At 47.5% G+C, this 20,259-nt stretch overlaps 1 protein-coding gene across 9 annotated transcripts in view; it reads right to left on the bottom strand.

Moving 5' to 3' along the window:
- Positions 1–19,904, bottom strand: part of LOC139746781 (uncharacterized) — a 155,402-nt gene extending 135,498 nt beyond the window's left edge. For 4 of the 9 annotated variants that reach the window (XM_071658320.1, XM_071658323.1, XM_071658325.1 and 1 more), the window contains exon 1: positions 19,820–19,904. Coding sequence is in view for 5 of the 9 variants with exons in the window: in XM_071658319.1 (XP_071514420.1) it covers positions 19,135–19,175 (41 nt within the window). In the remaining 4 variants the exon portion in view is untranslated. Of the gene's footprint in view, positions 1–19,134; positions 19,659–19,819 lie in introns of those variants that run through there. The other 5 variants (XM_071658319.1, XM_071658324.1, XM_071658328.1 and 2 more) reach the window with 3 other exon arrangements.
- Between the last annotated feature and the right edge of the window lie 355 nt (positions 19,905–20,259).

Raw genomic sequence — 20,259 nt, 5'->3', positions numbered from 1 at the left:
TCTGTGTTAAAATACCCGGAGAAGCAAAACCCCATTTATATAATAGGCGGAGCGTGTGGACTTGTTTTGCTGTGTTGGGGGATTGGGGGGTGTGTGAGCGGTATCCAGCAGGTGGAGAGCTTCCTCATGGTTACCAGTAGAGCTTCGGTATCTATTTAGGATGCATGTGGGGCGTCGGGCTGGCCCAGGTATCCAGGGCAGAGTGATCGCTGCAGATAATTCGCGGGCTAACCTTGAGCGCAGAGTGGCCCCCGCCCGCCCCGACCACCTTGTATCTCCGTGAAAGAAAAATCCTGGGCTCAGAGTGGCGTGTATATCAACCATGGCTTACCGTAGCCTCTCCCCCTGCGTCAGGCGCAGCGGCCGCCAGGCTTGCGGTTTGGCGTGAAGACGTGATGGGTCGGTATAAGCGGGGAGCACTGCGGCGGCCGCAGCCTTGAGAGCAGCGGCAGAAAAACTGCGGCGGTGCCCGGGGCAGGCAGGCACACCTTGTCATGCATCAGGCGCCCCTTAATGCGCAGTTGATGAGGCCGGGCGCCATTTTTTGCGAGTCGGCGTATGGATGAATGAATGATGATTGTGATCACGGCCAGACGATGGTCCTTCCCGCCAACCCGCGACATAGCGCCGGGAAAGTCGACGCCATAACGGGCTAGCTGGCAACTCGAGCCAGCCGTGTATCCTTGAACAACCATACTAACTTCCTCTTGTGCTTTGTCCCACAAGGACAGTGGGAGAAGTCTCCAAGGTCTCCTTCGCCAGATATCCTCTCCATCCTCCACACACACACACACACACACCGCCAACCAACACCCTAAGAAAATGTGCGGAACAAGGTTATGTAAGAGGCGGCAAGTGTGGCGGCGGCGGCGGCGGCCAAGCCCACGCACCGCCACCAACCAACGCCTTAAACTGAAGACAAAAAAAAGGGGGAAAAAAAATTCCTCTACAAAATCTCCTCCCGCGTGACAGTAAGGTGGGGATTATCGTCCATGCCATCACTGAATATCGTTATTACACACACACACACACACACACACACACACATATATGAAGTTTCTTCGTTGTATATCAACTGACATTTTTCTTGTATCTCCGCTGATGATGTGATCATTACACAAAAGTGCACTAGGGAACTTATCGTGTTTCGTTTCCTTGTGGATAACAAAGGATATATATATATATATATATATATATATATATATATATATATATATATATATATATATATATATCCACAGTCTCCAACATATTACAGAAAGTGGGAGATCCTCGCATCCTGTAGCATCACTTTCTCAAGATAGAATAGAGACACAGTAAGGATCTTTCCTCATAGTCCAGTCTGTTCTTAACGCTACCAAGCTTATATATATATATATATATATATATATATATATATATATATATATATATATATATATACATATATATATATATATATCCCTGGGGATAGGGGAGAAAGAATACTTCCCACGTATTCCCTGCGTGTCGTAGAAGGCGACTAAAAGGGGAGGGAGCGGGGGTCTGGAAATCCTCCCCTCTCGTTTTTTTTTTTTCTAATTTTCCAAAAGAAGGAACAGAGAAGGGGGCCAGGTGAGGATATTCCCTCAAAGGCCCAGTCCTCTGTTCTTAACCCTACCTCGCTGTCGCGGGAAATGGCGAATAGTATGAAAAAAAAAAAAAAAAAAAAAAAAAAAATATATATATATATATATATATATATATATATATATATATATATATATATATATATATATATATATATAACTATTTTCGTTACAAGAGACCGTCAGTAACTTCCCAACACATGTCCAGTTGATATCCGCTCAGTACTGGGCTTGAGGGGGGGGGTGTTACAGGGGCCATATGGCCCCCAATCCGGGAGTTGGCCTCAACCAGCGTACGCGAGGTTGGCAGCTCGGCCACCATACACACACACACACACACACACACACACACACACACACACGTGTGTTACCGGACTCCTCGAAGCTGTATCACAGGGAGTAACGTTTGCCTGCTACTGTATAACGAATTCTCTAAATAACAGTGTGTGTTTGTACGTACATTTACATGCATACAGATTTACACAGAGTAAAAACGCATTCAGTTTAACGTGAGATTAAATGATAATGTATGGACATAATCACTTGTGAAATGCTGCCAGAGAATACAAGTGCTGACACCAATATCACAGTCAAAAAATGTTAGAAATATATATATGGCGAGGAACAAGGCAACTGAGCAGTAAGATGTGAGAACATCATACTGAGGACGGTATATCCAAGACATGATGGTTGTAAACAGATTGATGTGACGGGCGGCATATGTGGGAAACTAACATATTATCGCTTATGTGACGGGCAGTATATCTTGGAAATGATGAGTATATTATCACTTATGTGACGGGCAGTATATCATGGAAACTATAAGTATGTAGACACTTATGTGACGGGCAGTATATCATGAAAACCTTCCCGTGTAACAGGCGACACCATGAAGTATCCAGCAACGGTGGGGAGCGCAACAAGAGAATTGAAGTAATGGTGTCTCACCTGCAACGCGTGTAGCCTTGGCCTCTCTCCATAACTGTGAGATGTTAAATAACTGCGCCATTATAACTTTCTCCTGCGCCATTCTTACATCATAATCATCATTACTTTCTCCAATATTCAGAGCTACGTACATTAAGTTCATGCAAATGAAGCAGATATGACCTTGTATGTCCTCAGATATCAAGTATTCTGGCGAGGTATAGCGAGGATACACTTGACAGTTTGGGTGTACAGTTTAAAGTGGGTCGACAGTGTGGCCGGACACGTTCAATATACAGTTATTAACTAAAACATTAAGACGTATTTGTCGTCATGAGGGGTCAGTATCATGAGCAGTGCATGGTGGCCATGAAGCGAGCTAAGATGGTCTGAGGTCCCGTACACTGACATCTAGCTTGGGTGGCTTTGATCATGGACTTGGACATTGATGGCAAGAATGTGGATTTGTATAATGAAGTCTTGATGCAAATGAAGCATCCAGAGAGCATGGGGACAAGGAGATGAATAATCCAAGTCTACACAGGGAAGGAAGGTACAATAAAGTCATTTTCTATAAAAGACTATGAGGCCAGATATGTCCAAACCTATTCAGCTTTACAATGAACAAAAACAATATCATTTAACCTATTCAACTTTACAATTAATTAACGTAGATACAAGATGTCACATAATTTCAGATCTACTGCATGAACAGGCTTGGCTGAAATGCACCCACATGATCTCTATAAACATGTCATGCAAAATTCCAATGTACGATTTTAAACCACAACAGCTGATGGACGACAAGTGGCTGGGTACGATAACTGCCAGATATAATTTTTCTATGCCGCTTTCAATAACGTCTCATACAGTCACGAGGTTTAACGTCATGTAAAGATAATAACAAGGAACTCCAATATATATTTAGGTCATCAGCATCTGGTTGTAACGTAATCTCAGGTGTTGACGTTCAACGGTTTGGGTAGCAACTGTGGGTGACGTCATCCGGGCTACACCAACTCGACACACAAGACAGACGGACGCGATCTCTCTCTCTCTCTCTCTCTCTCTCTCTCTCTCTCTCTCTCTCTCTCTCTCTCTCTCTATATATATATATATATATATATATATATATATATATATATATAAACAATTAAACGACAGAATCTTGTACTAGCCACATGACCCGCCATGGGCGTTAATTACATCTCACTAGCCACATGACCCGCCATAGGTGTTACAATTTTATCATATACTAGCAACATGGCGAACTTCAGACACAGTAACCAGCTATAAGGACTTGGGTCGGAATAAATGTATCTGTCACTAACTCTCTATAAGCGACCACTTGTTCAAATAAGCTTTCAAGATGGATGGGTTCGAATCCCAAAGCTGCCGCCAAGTTCAGTTACGAGTGCTGTGTACTGGAAGCATCGCCACAAGTTTATCATTTGGTTCACTAGGGGAAGAAGGGAGTTATTATACAGTGATACATTACAATATCACAGCTCATGACCAGCTATTGTGCTGTGAGGAGTGAGTGGTGTGTGTGTGTGTGTGTGTGTGTGTGTGCTTGAAGGAACGAAGGCAGTGGGAACCATTGGAAAGGTAATGAGGCACGCTCGGTTGGGTCATTATATATATATATATATATATATATATATATATATATATATATATATATATATATATATATATTGGAAAGGATCACAATTTTGCGCGTGATCAAGATATTCCTATGAGTCCACGGGGAAAATGAAACACGAAAAGTTCCCTAGTGCACTTTCGTGATTATTACACGAAAGAGCACTTGGGAACTTTTCGTGTTTCATTTTCCCCGTGGACTCATAGGAATATATATATATATATATATATATATATATATATATATATATATAGAGAGAGAGAGAGAGAGAGAGAGAGAGAGAGAGAGAGAGAGAGAGAGAGAGCGAGAGAGAAATATATATATATATATCTATCTATCTATATATATATATATATATATATATATATATATATATATATATATATATATTTTCCCTGGGGATAGGGGACAAAGAATACTTCCCACGTATTCCCTGCGTGTCGTAAAAGGCGACTAAAAGGGGAGGGAGCGGGGGGCTGGAAATCCTCCCCTCTCGTTTTTTTTTTTTTTAATTTTCCAAAAGAAGGAACAGAGAATTGGGCCAGGTGAGGGTATTCCCTCAAAGGCCCAGTCCTCTGTTCTTAACGCTACCTCGCTAATGCGGGAAATGGCGAAGTTTGAAAGAAAAGAAATATATATATATGTATATATATATATATATATATATGTATATATATATATATATATATATATATATATAGAGAGAGAGAGAGAGAGAGAGAGAGAGAGAGAGAGAGAGAGAGCCGAACCGAAACGGGAGAAAATGACTCAGGACCCCAATTAAAAGTAACATGGCGGAGTCATGAAATGTAAATGGTACGGAGGGATTAATGAGGCATGACACATCTGACCTCGTACGTCACACGCGAGAGAGAGAGAAAGGAAAATAGTGAAAGTGACGTGGCAGCAGCAGGAGCACTAGTGGGGGTCCTGGCGGAAATGTGAGTAACGTCGAGACAAGAATTTCCCTCTGTTAACATGACTTTAAAATTAATTAATGTAATTAATTAGTTACATAATCATTTTAGCTTCTCGAACACTCTATGCTGAATTTGAGTATCAATTGGGGATTTGTGGTAATGGCGCTAAACATAATGACTTAAAGATTCTGACTATTTTTCACAAACCTGTTTAACATTTAGATGTGTATCACGCATTTCTAGCACTGCGTTCAACCGACAGGGGGAATATATGTACCTAGTGGTAACACAAGGTTGGAGACAGTACGACAACGGACAGAATTGGTAAGTTTCCCCCCCAAGACGTGCTGAGGGAGGGACACTTGCACATAGAAAACGTGGGTGTACGAGACGCTGTCACACGAAGTACTTGTGTGTGTGTGTGAACTCCTCGAGGAAGAGACGCTGGTGATGAGTTACTGCTGACCGTTCAGACGCGGGACACGGCGGGGTGATGGGGAGGAGGGAGGAGGAGCCGAGGCGTGGCTCATGAGCAGGTATGAGTGTCATGATGTGGCAGATAATGAGGTAAACACAAGGCCGATGAATCAGAGGCAGAGACCCATCACAGTGACCCCCCCCCCCGGATTCTCCCCCCCCCCCTCACGTTCTGCCAGCCGGACGACCATATTGTGGTCTTGCTTACCACACACACACACACACACACACACACAGCAGTCTACCATCACCAGGATATCCTAGGCTGTTTCCTAAGTCCACCTGGGACCCGTCCAGCCATCCCGCACGCCGTCCCTGCCTTCGGTGTGCCTTGGGGAAACACAATCATACTTCCTAAATTTTGGAGGCGAGGGTATCACGGGGGATGGCCTGGTGAACAGGCCAGGCTCTCATAAAAAGGTTGCGAGAAATATTGGCTCTGACGAATGCAGATGTCTGGGACGCGTGGTTGGTGGAGTCTGATATCTACAATCGTCTGCCTCCTTCATGAAGAACAGCCACTAGTGGCGCGGGAGAGGTATGGGAAGGATCATACGTGAAGCAGGAGGAGGCAAGGGCACCACTTTCACTCCTCCACGACTGGAAACTTGTGAGAGGAGGCAGAGAGCCTCCCCCAGCAGGGCCCGACCCACAGTGCATGATCGCTGATGCATGTGCAGCCACAGCCAAGCCCTGGGGACACCCACTTGGGCAGTGACGTGGTGTTAAGACACAGAAAAGCTGTGATGCTGTACGACGAGGCAGAGAGAGGTTCCCCAAACTTAGAAAACCAGGGCTGGCTCCACAGATGTAGGTCCTGGCTCACTCCCACACCGATGTCTTTCTGTTCACTGTTGTCATCCTGGATGTATGAGAACAGCGATGATGCACTATTCCTCTCCTGCGTTCAACCGTTAGCGTGACCAGCAAGAAAGAATTACAGTGACTGAGTGTGAGTGTGAGTGGGGGGGAAACACGACTCATTACGTGCTGGGTATACACAATGAGGCCATTGATCCTAGAAATTTTAAGATACCCCATCTTGATGGATCGTGGGCTGCTAGTTCAGCTTCCCCCGCGAGACCCAAACGTCAGAATCAAACAGTACACGACGTCGAACAAGGACAACACTGGTGTAAGAAATCATATACCTGGAAAATCTTTAAAATGTCGCGTCGGATGTGTTGTCACGTATCCGCGATGAAGGCGAGGAAGATTACAAAGTTCCGGCAGTCAACCGCGACAGGAGGAGAGGGAAAAAAAAAGTCCTCAAACAGAGAGAGTAAACTGGTGGAATCTACAAGACTCAGATGTGATAAGGGACGCTGACCCGACCTGGAGTGGTGGAGCCATGTTTCACCGGGGGCATGACCGAACCCATCACGTCTTCCCTATGCTGTGGATAAGCTATCATTAGAACAGAGGAGCAGCGTACTGCGAGACGGTGAATATACCTAACATGGCAGGTGAAGTGGTGGTGGCGGGAACACAAGTGCGTGTCTACTCAAGTGGCTCCAGCTTGGGGGGGAGAGGCCATGCCACACTGAACAGGTTCAGTCGCTTCACACATCCTGACGCAGTGCCAACGATGAAGGAAGGTTCAGTCAACAGTGTGTGTGGTGTGCGAGACGGACATGCAACGTATGAGTGGTGACAATTTACCATGAGTGTCCAGGCGTTTCAACCAATGAGTATATTGAGGCCGAGAAAAACACCGCGGTGGTGGATGTAGTTACTTGGGGGGGGGGGGGGGGGAGGTCAATCAAAGGTCAACAGGGAAAGAAGATGTAGTAGTTGGGGTAATTGGTGATTAAGGAACACCCCCCCCCTCCCAACCACTGCTAGTGACAGCGGCGGGAGAGGTGATCATGACCCAGCTCTGGGTGAGGCACACCTGGTCACCCACACTTATGTTCTTCTGCCACTAGGGTTCTCTACAGAGGGAGGTGCCACGCCTCACTGCCTCCTCATGCCTCACGGGCGTCCACAAACGCCTCACGAGCCGGGAGACCATAGTGAGAAAGTCTCGCTGAGGTGCAACAACGCGTCTTGAAGAAGTGTTTACCAGAAAAATGGCGTCAATTGTCCACCCAAATGTTTGAGGGATGCGCGTCGCATCTGGAGTAAGCTACAGGTGAGCATGGCAGCTCGCTGAGGGGGGAGAGAGAGCCTGAGGGGACGATGGTCTTCTACGGAAGGAGTGCATGACGAACGGCTGCAGGCCGTGCATGACGACCCGTGCAGGGTCATTTAAGACCAGCATCGGGGTAAACTGGTGCGTTGCGTCATGCGGTAAGGTGGTACACTGCAGCGTCGTTCCCTTGTGTGTACACTGACGGCTGTGTACGTGTGAATTCTCCCCCTCCGCCAAGGTGCACAGACATAAAAAGAGACGGGAGTGTGTCCACAACCCTGTCCCCCCGATGCACAGAGGGCACGACACAGACGCGAGAGAGGAGGAGGAGGGGAGAGGGCGCTCCCATCATGGAGTGAGAGGAGGATCAGTGTTGGTGTGAGGAACACACACACACACACACACACACACACACACACACACACACACTCACACACACTCACACACCCCGCCATCCGCCAACCTGTGCCACACAAACACTTGTGTGCTCTCGCTCTGCCCCTGACCTTGGGATAATCAACAGATGTCCCAGTGGTCCCAGGGATGTACTACAGCGGTGTGGGGGGGGGGGGGGGTCTGCCAGACCACCTCCCTCCCTCCCTCCCTCAGTCAGACCCTCCCCCTCCTACCTACCCCACGGTTCATTCATAGTACTTTCACCGCTTGCTTCATCATTCATGATACATCATTCATGCTGCATCATTCATGCTGCATCATTCATAATACATCATTCATGATACGCTATCCGTTAATACATTACCCGCTAATACATTATTCGTCTGTCCATCATCCGTTAATACAAGGACGTCATCTGTCTATAAATGTGTCATCTTCTTATACATCTTTCATGTTACAATCCACACACACACACACACACACACACACACACACCTGTCAGGTAAGTGTAGCTGCCGTACGTGTGTGTGTGTGTGTGTGTGTGTGTGTGTGTGTGTGTGGCCGGAGCCAGCTCCTTGGCCTCCCGTGACGGCATCCACCACCCGCAGGTGGACGCCCCTGACGCGTCGTCACCTCCGCTGATGATGATGTGGGTTCTGACCCTACCACCTGGCAGTGGCATTCCATATTTACACACACACGCGGGACTTGGACCTGACACGGAGGAAGACGCGAGATTTTGACGCTTGCTTGGAGATAAAGCCGAGACGTGTTGGGTAATATGACCAGCAATCGGTGTATATCTATCGGTTTGGTTGAAATACACTTCATAAAGTTTGGATGTAGGTGTGTCAGCGGGTGTACAGCAATACCTCCATGCTGATCACCACAGGAGGTGGGTCAGGTGGGGAGAGTGATCATAGCTTTATGTACGAGGCGACACAACAGGTGTGGAGGGAGGGGATCCATCTACCTTACTGGGGGGGTCACACATTCCCTCGCCTCACACGAGAACCCATTCACTGGTGGACTCGTATCTCGCACTGGGTCTCGGGGGGGCGCGTCGCCTACGTGTACTACGTGTACTATTGCCTCCTCCGCCCTACACTCACACTGATGCTCACTTGTTAACGTCGCCTGCAGACAGCGCCATCAGTACTGGAATCCTATGTTCGGTGTAGGGAAAGAGTTCCTCACCCATTTTTACCTTAAGAGTTAGCGCCTGAGCGCTTGATGTGAGCGTTCGTGTGCTACCTTCTAGCAGTTCCATCCTATGTCTTAAGACATTTTCGAAGTCGTAAGTGTTTTGTGGGAGGGAAGACATGTTCCTGGCGGCTCGCCATTTTCCCCGCAAAGGATAATATTCCTGATTTGTCGTGTAGTCATGCGAGATAACGTCTGGTGCATGACGACGGTGCTTCACGCACTGGTCAGGGAAGATCCTGGCCTGTGTGTCATGCATGTAGCTGCTGCTGTGTGTGTGTGTGTGTGTGTGTGTGTGTGTGTGTGTGTGTGTGTGTGTGTGTGTGTGTGTGTATGTGTGTCCTCGACCCATCAGGCTGGACACTTGGGTGTGTACGTAGATCACCCAGACCTTCAAACCTCACCCTACCCCCTTCATCAAGTCCCTCACCCTACCCCCCCCTCATCAAGTCCGGCACCCTACCCCCTTCATCAAGTCCGGCACCCTACCCCCCCTTCATCAAGTCCGGCACCCTACCACCCCTCCCTCATCAAGTCCCTCACCCTACCCCCCCTTCATCAAGTCCGGCACCCTACCCCCCCTCCCTCATCAAGTCCCGACCCTACCCCCCCCCCCTCATCAAGTCCGGCACCCTACCCCCCTCATGAAGAAGCGCAACAAGTTGGCCGGTGTGAGGTGTGCAGTGGGTAGACTGATCACGTTACACTTCCTGGCCGCGCTCGGCCACGTACCGCCACTATGAGCCCTCCACACATGCCCTCCCTCCCTCCATCCCGCCCTCCCTCTGCACTTGAGACCCACTGGTCAACTCGGCCGCTGCCAGCACGGCGCGACCACCACACACACACCTGTCGTCCCCGCCCGCTCCCTCCTCCCCACACCGGGTCCTTCCCTACACCGCTCACCTTCGCCACGCCCTACAAGACACGATCGCTGAATAACCTGGAGGTCCCCTGGCCCCCTGGACACCAGTCATGCCCCGGGCTGACTACTCTCTGGGCGTGTCGGTGGTGTCCGCCAACCAACACGCCCCCCACACGCACGGTCCTCCACCATGTGAGGAGGATGCATATCCTTCTGTGGGGCGCCGGCCCGCGCAGGAAACACTCCGACGTCCTCAGGATAAGCTCCCTCGCCAGCAGGCGGGTCCCAGGACTTGGCCAGGATGTAGTAGTCTCCTGGACGGAGGGGACAGTACTAGTGATGACACACACACACACACACACACACACACACACACACACCTCGAGACTCACCATGTGAAGTTAACGAGTGTTTCAGAATTCCCTCGGTGTAGTGCTTGATATACGTTGCGCATGGACAGAGGTGTATGCGTGTTGATGCCTAATAATGTGTGTGTGTGTGTGTGTGTGTGTGTGTGTGTGTGTGTGTGTGTCGTATATACATACAGCCAAGGTAGAAAGTAAAATCGTAAAAAAAAATGTATGTTGTTCTGAAATCACATACACGAAACCATGTTGAGTAATGTGTTATCATGATCACACCGTGCAACACTTGCAACACAACACCAGTCATGATGTTGCTTATAACACTAGCTACCTCTCCAGCCATGGGCGTCATACTAGCTCCACTGCTAGCCAGCATACACATCTGAGGAGAGTGTAGCCTGCGTGTAGCTACACTGCCAGCCAGCATACACATCTGAGGACGGTGTAGCCTGCGTGTAGCTACACTGCCAGCCAGTATACACATCTGAGGACAGTGTAGCCTGCGTGTAGCTACACTGCCAGCCAGTATACACATCTGAGTGTAGCCTGCGTGTAGCTACACTGCCAGCCAGTATACACATCTGAGTGTAGCCTGCGTGTAGCTACACTGCCAGCCAGTATACACATCTGAGGACAGTGTAGCCTGCGTGTAGCTACACTGTCAGCCTGTATACACATCTGAGGACAGTGTAGCCTGCGTGTAGCGACACTGCCAACCAGTATACACATCTGAGTGTAGCCTGCGTGTAGCTCCACGGCCAGCCAGCATACACATCTGAGTGTAGCCTGCGTGTAGCTACACTGCCTGCCAGTATACACATCTGAGGACAGTGTAGCCTGCGTGTAGCTACACTGTCAGCCAGTATACACATCTGAGGACAGTGTAGCCTGCGTGTAGCTACACTGCCAGCCAGAATACACATCTAAGGACAGTATAGCCTGCGTGTAGCTACACTGCCAGCCAGTATACACATCTGAGGACAGTGCAGCCTGCGTGTAGCTACACTGCCAGCCAGTATACACATGAGGACAGTGTAGCCTGCGTGTAGCTACACTGCCAGCCAGTATACACATCTGAGGACAGTGTAGCCTGCGTGTAGCTACACTGCCAGCCAGTATACACATCTGAGGACAGTGTAGCCTGCGTGTAGCTACACTGTCAGCCTGTATACACATCTGAGGACAGTGTAGCCTGCGTGTAGCGACACTGCCAGCCAGTATACATATCTGAGGACAGTGTAGCCTGCGTGTAGCTACACTGCCAGCCAGTATACACATCTGAGGACAGTGTAGCCTGCGTGTAGCTACACTGCCAGCCAGTATACACATCTGAGGACAATGTAGCCTGCGTGTAGCTACACTGCCAGCTAGTATACACATCTGAGGACAGTGTAGCCTGCGTGTAGCTACACTGCCAGCCAGTATACACATCTGAGGACAGTGTAGCCTGCGTGTAGCTACACTGTCAGCCTGTATACACATCTGAGGACAGTGTAGCCTGCGTGTAGCGACACTGCCAGCCAGTATACACATCTGAGGACAGTGTAGCCTGCGTGTAGCTACACTGCCAGCCAGTATACACATCTGAGGACAGTGTAGCCTGCGTGTCAACACCGCAGTGTACTGCCTCTAAGGTCATATCATCTGTCAACTTCTTGTATCCTTCACAAAGTGTACTGTCCAACCTGTGTAGGCTCGCCTGTTAATTTGCCCCCATCAACGTCTTTCTAAGGGTATATGTCAGGTTGGGTTGGGTTTGGTTAGACAAGGGAGGGTTTGGTTGGGTTTGGTTACATAAGGGAGGGTTTGGTGGAGTTTAGGTCAAGTTAGATAAGGGAGGGTTTGGTTTAGGTTGGGTTTAGGTAGGTTAGATAAGGGTGGGGAGGGTTGGGTTTGGTTACCATAGATAAAGGAGGGTTTGGGTTTGGTTAGGTTAGGTTAGGTTAGGTTAGGATTGTAACCAGACCAAAATTAAAAAAAAAAAAAACACGTTCTTCCGAGACCATCCAGGCTCTCACTTGTGTGGGGAAGACCTGCCTTGCGATCTCCTCTGTGTCATTCCTTCACTCAATATCTTCAATTGGACACTCCCATCGCACCTCTTCCTCCTCACTGAACGTCTCCCACGACTGAATCGAATCTTCTGTAGCACAGTTCGTCAGGAGAAGCACTGTGCACGGCGAGAGAGAGAGGCCAGCCATGTCTTCACTATTCCTGGCAGTTTCAATAGGTCAAAATTCCCTCCACGTTACAGTATACCAAGGCACACAAGAGAGGAATTCCGGTAACAGCAAACCACCGTGACCTTAACGAGGCTGTTTGAGATCAGTGGAAAAGGGACCAGAAACCCACAGACCAGAGGGTTTTAAGAGGAGAAAGGCAACGAGGCGTATGTCACTCGTGGATCTGTAGCGAAATGTTGATCGGGTCTGTTCTGTAAACTTGAGCTGTGGGTGCTGCCTTCCACCCACAGAGCCACTGTGGTAAGTCACTCCACACAGTAAGGTCGCAGCGGAAGGAGAAGGAATTCGCCTCTTATTCGAGGTACAACATTGGTGTTCTCACGATTCCATATCACCACGACTGAAACCAGACGAACCCATAACCTGAAGTGACTCGTTAGATCAACATGATAGTATAATGATGACCCTAACACAGTGGCTCCCACACACACACACCAGCCAACGTATTGTATCTACTCACTGTATCTTACGCGTGTGAATATACACATCTTGGATTGTTTTTCTTGTTTTCAATCTTTTCTGACCGTTATTTATGACCTCCACTCCTCACAATTCCCTCTCTCCCTCTCTCTCCTGCGTCCCACTTCCCTCTCTCTTTCTCTCTGTCTCCTGCGTCACTATTCCACACATCACATACCTTTCTCCAGGCTTAACACTTTACGTTCCCCCACATTTAACTACACCACTCTTCCCACAAATATTGTTCGGTCCATTTCCTCATCAGTTTCCACACACATGAGTTTAGCCCTGGTGGAACGAAACGCAATGTACTGATGCTATACTCGCACATGTTTTGAGTTCAAACTGGAGTTGATACCTGTGTTCCCCCCCTGTCTGATAATACTGCCTCGCCTCATTACTGCTAAACACTCATCTGATTCGTCAGCCCAGCCATAATGCAGGCGATGTGATCCGATTTTTGCAGTATTATGATGTAAGGTGCTAAACGTAGGTGTTACTAAGCACTTTATATATATATATATATATATATATATATATATATATATATATATATATATATATATATATATATATATATATATTTTAAGCTACGATTCTTCTAGCATTCCACACGTCCCCGTTTTCTTCATTCGTGTGTGTGTGTGTGTGTGTTGGGGGGACGTCATTTCGAAACCTTTCTCTCATATAATGAGGCCAGTAAAATACTTCTCGCTGACGCAAGCCACAGTCTCCAGCAGCCCTTCTTGAGAACACGAGAGTACAAAAGAGATTTTCGAGTTCATACATGATAACTCTTGTTGATGTGAAGGCGTGTGACTCGTAAAGAAATAGAGGATGTTTCCCCCCCTCACCAGTCAACACACTGGGTCCACACCTACTGCATCTGATCCACACACACACACACACACACACACACACACACACACACACACACAGGGAGAGACGAGCTATACTGGTCAATTGACAGGGGCAGGAGAGCAAGCCTAGTCCAACTGGAAAACCTGGTAATGCACTGGACACCAGAGATGGTTCATACGCTAGCTCCAGCAGGAGGCCAGACCGATCTCAGCGGGTATTGGTATACAAGGTAATGTGGTACCAAGTCCCTCCCCTGCTCCCCCCCCCTACACTGACGGTGTTACAAAGTCCCCCTATCTCCCCCCCCCCTCCTCCCGCCCCCTACACTCTCTGACGGCCCTTCCCCCTCCCCCACCTCCTCCTCTTGAGAGCCTTGGAACTCGTTTTATTCTAATTCATCCACTTCCTTACGGCCATCGTATCCATTTCATGTGTCATTTACATAAACTTGGCCTCCACACGCCAGGCCGGGGGCAACACACAGCCTTGGCATCACCACAGCCAACACTCCTCCTCGCGCGCCAGTGTTTCTCCACCACACACACGCAACACAGCCACCTCCGTGTGCCTACAATACACTACCAGTGAGACATGGTCTAACCTTGGACATCACAAGACACCCATCGCAGGTGTAACACAGCCACACCCTGGGCATTTCACACTGATGTATCGCACTGGCCATTTAAGGAGCACGGAGAGCGCGTGGCAAATGTGTAGCCAGTTGGTAACATGGCCAGCTGGCCTTGGAGGCTTCACGCAAAAGTAACAAAGCCACTGTCGAGCAGTTCACTCAAACTCAACACAGCAAGTATTGGAGGCTTCATCTTCCCGTAACATAGCCAGCCTCTGAAGTTTTTACATAGCTTTATCACACTAGCAACACTTTGAACGCTTCACACAGCTGTGTCACACTAGCAACATAGCCAGCCTTGGATGCTTCATACAGCTTTATCACACTAGCAACATAGCCAGCCTTGGATGCTTCGTACAGCTGTGTCACACTAGCAACATAGCCAGTCTTGGGTGCTTCATACAGCTGTGTCACACAAAATAGCCAGCCTTGGATGCTTCATACAGCTGTATCACACTAACAACATAGCCAGCCTAGGATGCTTCATACAGCTGTATCACACTAACAACATAGCCAGCCTTGGATGCTTCGTACAGCTGTATTACACTCGCAACATAGCCAGTTTTGTTAGTTTCACAGCTGTATCACACTAACAACATAGCCAGCCTAGGATGCTTCATACAGCTGTATCACACTAGCAACATAGCCAGCCTTGGATGCTTCATACAGCTTTATCACACTAGCAACATAGCCAGCCTTGTTAGCTTCACACAGCTGTATCACACTGACAACATAGCCAGCCTTATTAGCTTCACACAGCTGTATCACACTGACAACATAGCAAGTCTTGGATGTTTCACACAGCTGTATCACTCTTAACAACATAGGATGCCTTGTTAGCTTCACACAGCTGTATCACTCTTAACAACATAGGATGCCTTGTTAGCTTCACACAGCTGTATCACACCAACAACATAGTCTTGGACGCTTCACACAGCTGTATCACTCTAACAACATAGGATGCCTTGTTAGCTTCACACAGCTGTATCACTCTTAACAACATAGGATGCCTTGTTAGCTTCACACAGCTGTATCACACTAACAACATAGTCTTGGACGCTTCACACAGCTGTATCACTCTAACAACATAGGATGCCTTGTTAGCTTCACACAGCTGTATCATACTAACAACATAGTCTTGGACGCTTCACTCAGCTGTATCACACTAACAACATAGCCAGTCTTAGACGCTTCACACAGCTGTGTCACACTTAGCAACATAGCCCACCTTGGAAGCTTCGCATAACTGTTTCAAATTAACATTGTAACAAGCCTTTAACGCTTCACACAGCTGTGCTGTATCACACTCGTATTAACACAGTCATAGGCGCTTCATACAGCTGTGTTGTATCACACTCGCAACATAGTCATAAGCGCTTCATACAGCTGTGTTGTATCGCTAGCTGCATGACAAGCCTTTGGCTTTTCACACAACTGTGCTGTATCATACTAGCAACATACCCAACCTCAGACGTTTCACACAGCTATTGTATCATACTCGCAACATAACCGGTTTTGGACGCTTCACACAGCTGTATCACACAGACAAAATAACCCTGGGCAATTCATATAGCTGTGTTGTATAATAACTGTCCTTGGATGCTTCACACTTCGGTATCACACTAGCAAAATAACCAGCCTTGGGCGCTAAACTACAAGCGTTGGACGCTTCATGCAGCTGTGCTGTATCACTCTGGCAACACTACATAACAAGCACTGGATGCTACATACAGCTGTCCTGTATCACACTAGCAACATAACAAGCACTGAACGCTTCACACGTCTGTCCTGTGTCACACTAGCCGCACAAGCAGCCTAGGACGCCTAACACAGCTGTGCTGTATCGTAATTGCAACAATACAAGCCTTAGACGCCTAACACAGCTGTGCTGTATCATACTTGCAACAATACAAGACTTAGAAGCTTAACACAGCTGTGCTGTATCATACTTGCAACAATACAAGCCTTGGACGCCTAACACAGCTGTGCTGTATCTTACTTGCAACATTACAAGCCTTAGACGCCTAACACAGCTGTGCTGTATCACACTTGCAACATTACAAGCCTTAGACGCCTAAAACAGCTGTGCTGTATCATACCTGCAACACTACATGCCTTAGACGCCTAACACAGCTATGCTGTATCACACTTGCAACAATACAAGCCTTAGAAGCTTAACACAGCTGTGCTGTATCTTACTTGCAACAATACAAGCCTTAGACACCTAACACAGCTGTGCTGTATCTTACTTGCAACAATACAAGCCTTAGACGCCTAACACAGCTGTGCTGTATCTTACTTGCAGCACTACAAGCCTTAGACGTCTAACACAGCTGTGCTGTATCTTGCAACACTACAAGCCTTAGACGCCTAACACAGCTGTGCTGTATCTTACTTGCAACATTACAAGCCTTAGACGCCTAACACAGCTGTGCTGTATCACACTTGCAACATTACAAGCCTTAGACGCCTAACACAGCTGTGCTGTGTCTTACTTGCAACAATACCAGCCTTAGACGCCTAACACAGCTGTGCTGTATCACACTTGCAACATAAGCCTTGAACGCCTAACACAGCTGTGCTGTATCACACTTAACAACATAACCAGCTTTAGATGCCTCACACAGCTGTTCTGTATCACACTAGCACCAAACTAGCGTTCGACGCTTCACACAGCTATATCACACTTGCAATATAAGCCTTTTGGTCGTTTTACACAGCTGTGCTGGATCACAGTAACAATGGACGCTTCACTCTGCTGTGCTTTAACACACTACCAACACAACCAACCTTGGACGCTTCACACAGCTGTGCTGTATCACACTAGCAATATGAATTAGCCCTGGACGCTTCATACAGCTGTATCATAACAGTAACATAAACCTGGGTCGCTTCAGACAGCTGTGCTGGATAGCACTAGCAACACAGCCAACACTGGACGCTTCACAAGCCTTTACCACATCAACATAGCCAGCTTTCGAAGCTACATGCAGCTGTGCCAAAATAACTAACATTGCCAGGTTTGGATGCCTGACAATTGTAACATAGCTAGCCTTAACCAGATAGCAACATGGCCAGAAATGAACACAAAGTAATGCAGTCAGCCTTAAGACACTTCAGTTTAAGCACAGCCGGACTTTTACATAGTAACAGAGCTTCAAACCCAACTGTGTCGTGCTGTCAACACAGCCAGCCTCTAAATCCTTGGACACGACTTGCAACAAAGGAAGGCTTGTGCACAACATGTGACAGCGACAGGAGTGGGGTTCGCCTGATCCATCAACCTACGTAGGTTTTCACAAGAAGTTCATGCCGCCTACGCCGTTTGAGGCGCTGAACGCTGCTGGTGGTTGGTAATAATATCAAATTCATTCAAATCCGTCCCCTGCCATTACTATGTGATCATGGTGTTCTTTCGTCGTCGCTGACGGTCCATTACGCGAATTTTGAACACTGACCAGTAACTTCTCTGAGTATTCCATTACTTAATGATTTCGAGCGTTGTGGGAAGGAGGACTCCTGTGTTAGGTCTCCAGTGTGTGGGTGTGGCCTCGACTTAGGACACAGCCACGGGAGGCGGAATAGGTCGTAGGAGAGAAGGAAGGGTTGGTACTCAAAAAGAAGAAACGCTGTCCTCCAAGTCTTGAATTCTAGCTTGGACAAGTTAAAAGATAAGAGTGCACTCTGGAGAGAGAGAGAGAGAGAGAGAGAGAGAGAGAGAGAGAGAGAGAGAGAGAGAGAGAGAGAGAGATAATCATATACCCAGGGGGGGAAAAAAGAGGAGAATATACAGGAAATGGCTTATCTGATATGCCTAAAGTAGCTGATGACTGCCATTCGAGAAGATTATTCCAATTCGACGAAATGAACTCGACGAAAGAAGAAGCAGCGACAAGAAGGCTGAGTACTCAGTCTGAGAGGGAACAGAGTGGGATGTGGCGTGAAGAACACGCACCCACACGCACGCACGGACGTACTTACATGATAACTTATATCCATACACAGAGGAAAGATGAGAGAGAGAGAGAGAGAGAGAGAGATCCCCGCCATCATTTGAGATATGAAAGGAGCAGATCGGCGGAGAACGGCGAGAGATATGGTAAAAGGGAAAGTATGCCATACAGGAAGAGACTGACAAAGAGAAAGGATGTCCTTTGAGGGAGGGAGGGAGAGGGAGAGAGAGAGAGGTGAGTGTGTGCCTCGTGTACAAATAGCACAGGAAGAATACACAAACTCATTCCATTCACTTTGACCATTTTCAGAGGGGGGAAAAAGAGTCAAGTCGATCATTTTATCTTTTCAGATTACAATGATTTTTGTTGTTATCTCTTCTCAGAAGCACTTCGTCCCTGGTGACCAGGTTCTATCTCAACTTAGAAAAGCTGAACATTATGTACTTACCTATTGTAATAAAATAGGGGCATGTCGACACTTTGCACCATTATAGCTTTGCAGTGGTCACTGCGACGCGCAACTCCTCCTCTTTTTTTTTTAATGTTAACGTCTCACAATTTTCACCTCACAATTCATGAGTGTTTCCACGGCTTTTGGTCACTATGGTTGGGTTATCCACACTGGTTCACAATGGTCACTACACTCACACACAATATTGTCCAGGAAGTTTCAAGTCCTGTGTGATTGGGCAGTCATGAAGCAATTTATTTTCAGAGTACCTTTTTGGAAAAGTCAGTTCAGAAAATTTAAAAAAAAAGATTAAAAATGTAGCAAAATAGCACCAACACTTTTGAGTTACTAAGGACGGAGCTGATACCTGAGTAGTGTGCTACCTTTTTGGATACAGTTCACCATCGAGAGTTCTTGTTTACACAGTAGTACTACAACAACATCAACAACACCGCCGCCGCCGCCGCTCCACCACAGCGCACCACCAGCTCCACAGCCACGCACAGATCCACTACAACTGTAACACCACCTCAGCCACACTGCCAGCGAAAGTCCACCTCACTAGCGGGCGGCCTTGGCGCAGCTTTCCCACCCCTTAACTTTTACTTTTTCTCCGTATGGCCGTTGTTAAACATGCATAGGGTACCTACATGTATTAAACGACAATATGGTGTGAACTTACCTTAAAAAACTACTGTACAAAAGCAGAAAATTGGTAAATGATAAAGCTTGTGTGTTTACAACGCCATGTCTGCGATCGTATAAAACACAACAATCGCCAGCCAATCGCCAACCACGGTGGGCGGGGCCTGGCCCAGGATGCCAGGCGTCGCCAGACATCACCCCTCACTCCATTCATTTCTTGCCACACTATAATAATGACAGCTTTTTTTTTTTTTTTGCCTGTGTGTGTGTGTGTGTTCTTGGATATATGACATATTGGGTTATAGCAGCATGAACGCAGATTTATACTCGGGAACTTACAAACGACAGATGGAAGATTACGTTTGGAACGTGGCCGGGGGAGTTGTATATGTACGACCTGGGTGTTGAAATAAGAGTGAGCAGTTATCATGATCTATACAGCAGGAGTCATCCAAGCCCGATCTTCTATGGCTCTTA

This window comes from Panulirus ornatus, chromosome 66, assembly GCF_036320965.1.
Source record: "Panulirus ornatus isolate Po-2019 chromosome 66, ASM3632096v1, whole genome shotgun sequence".
In the NCBI taxonomy this organism is placed as follows: domain Eukaryota; kingdom Metazoa; phylum Arthropoda; class Malacostraca; order Decapoda; family Palinuridae; genus Panulirus; species Panulirus ornatus.
The sequence above is the reverse complement of the archived record's forward strand: the minus strand, read 5'-3'. Positions and strand labels throughout refer to the sequence as shown.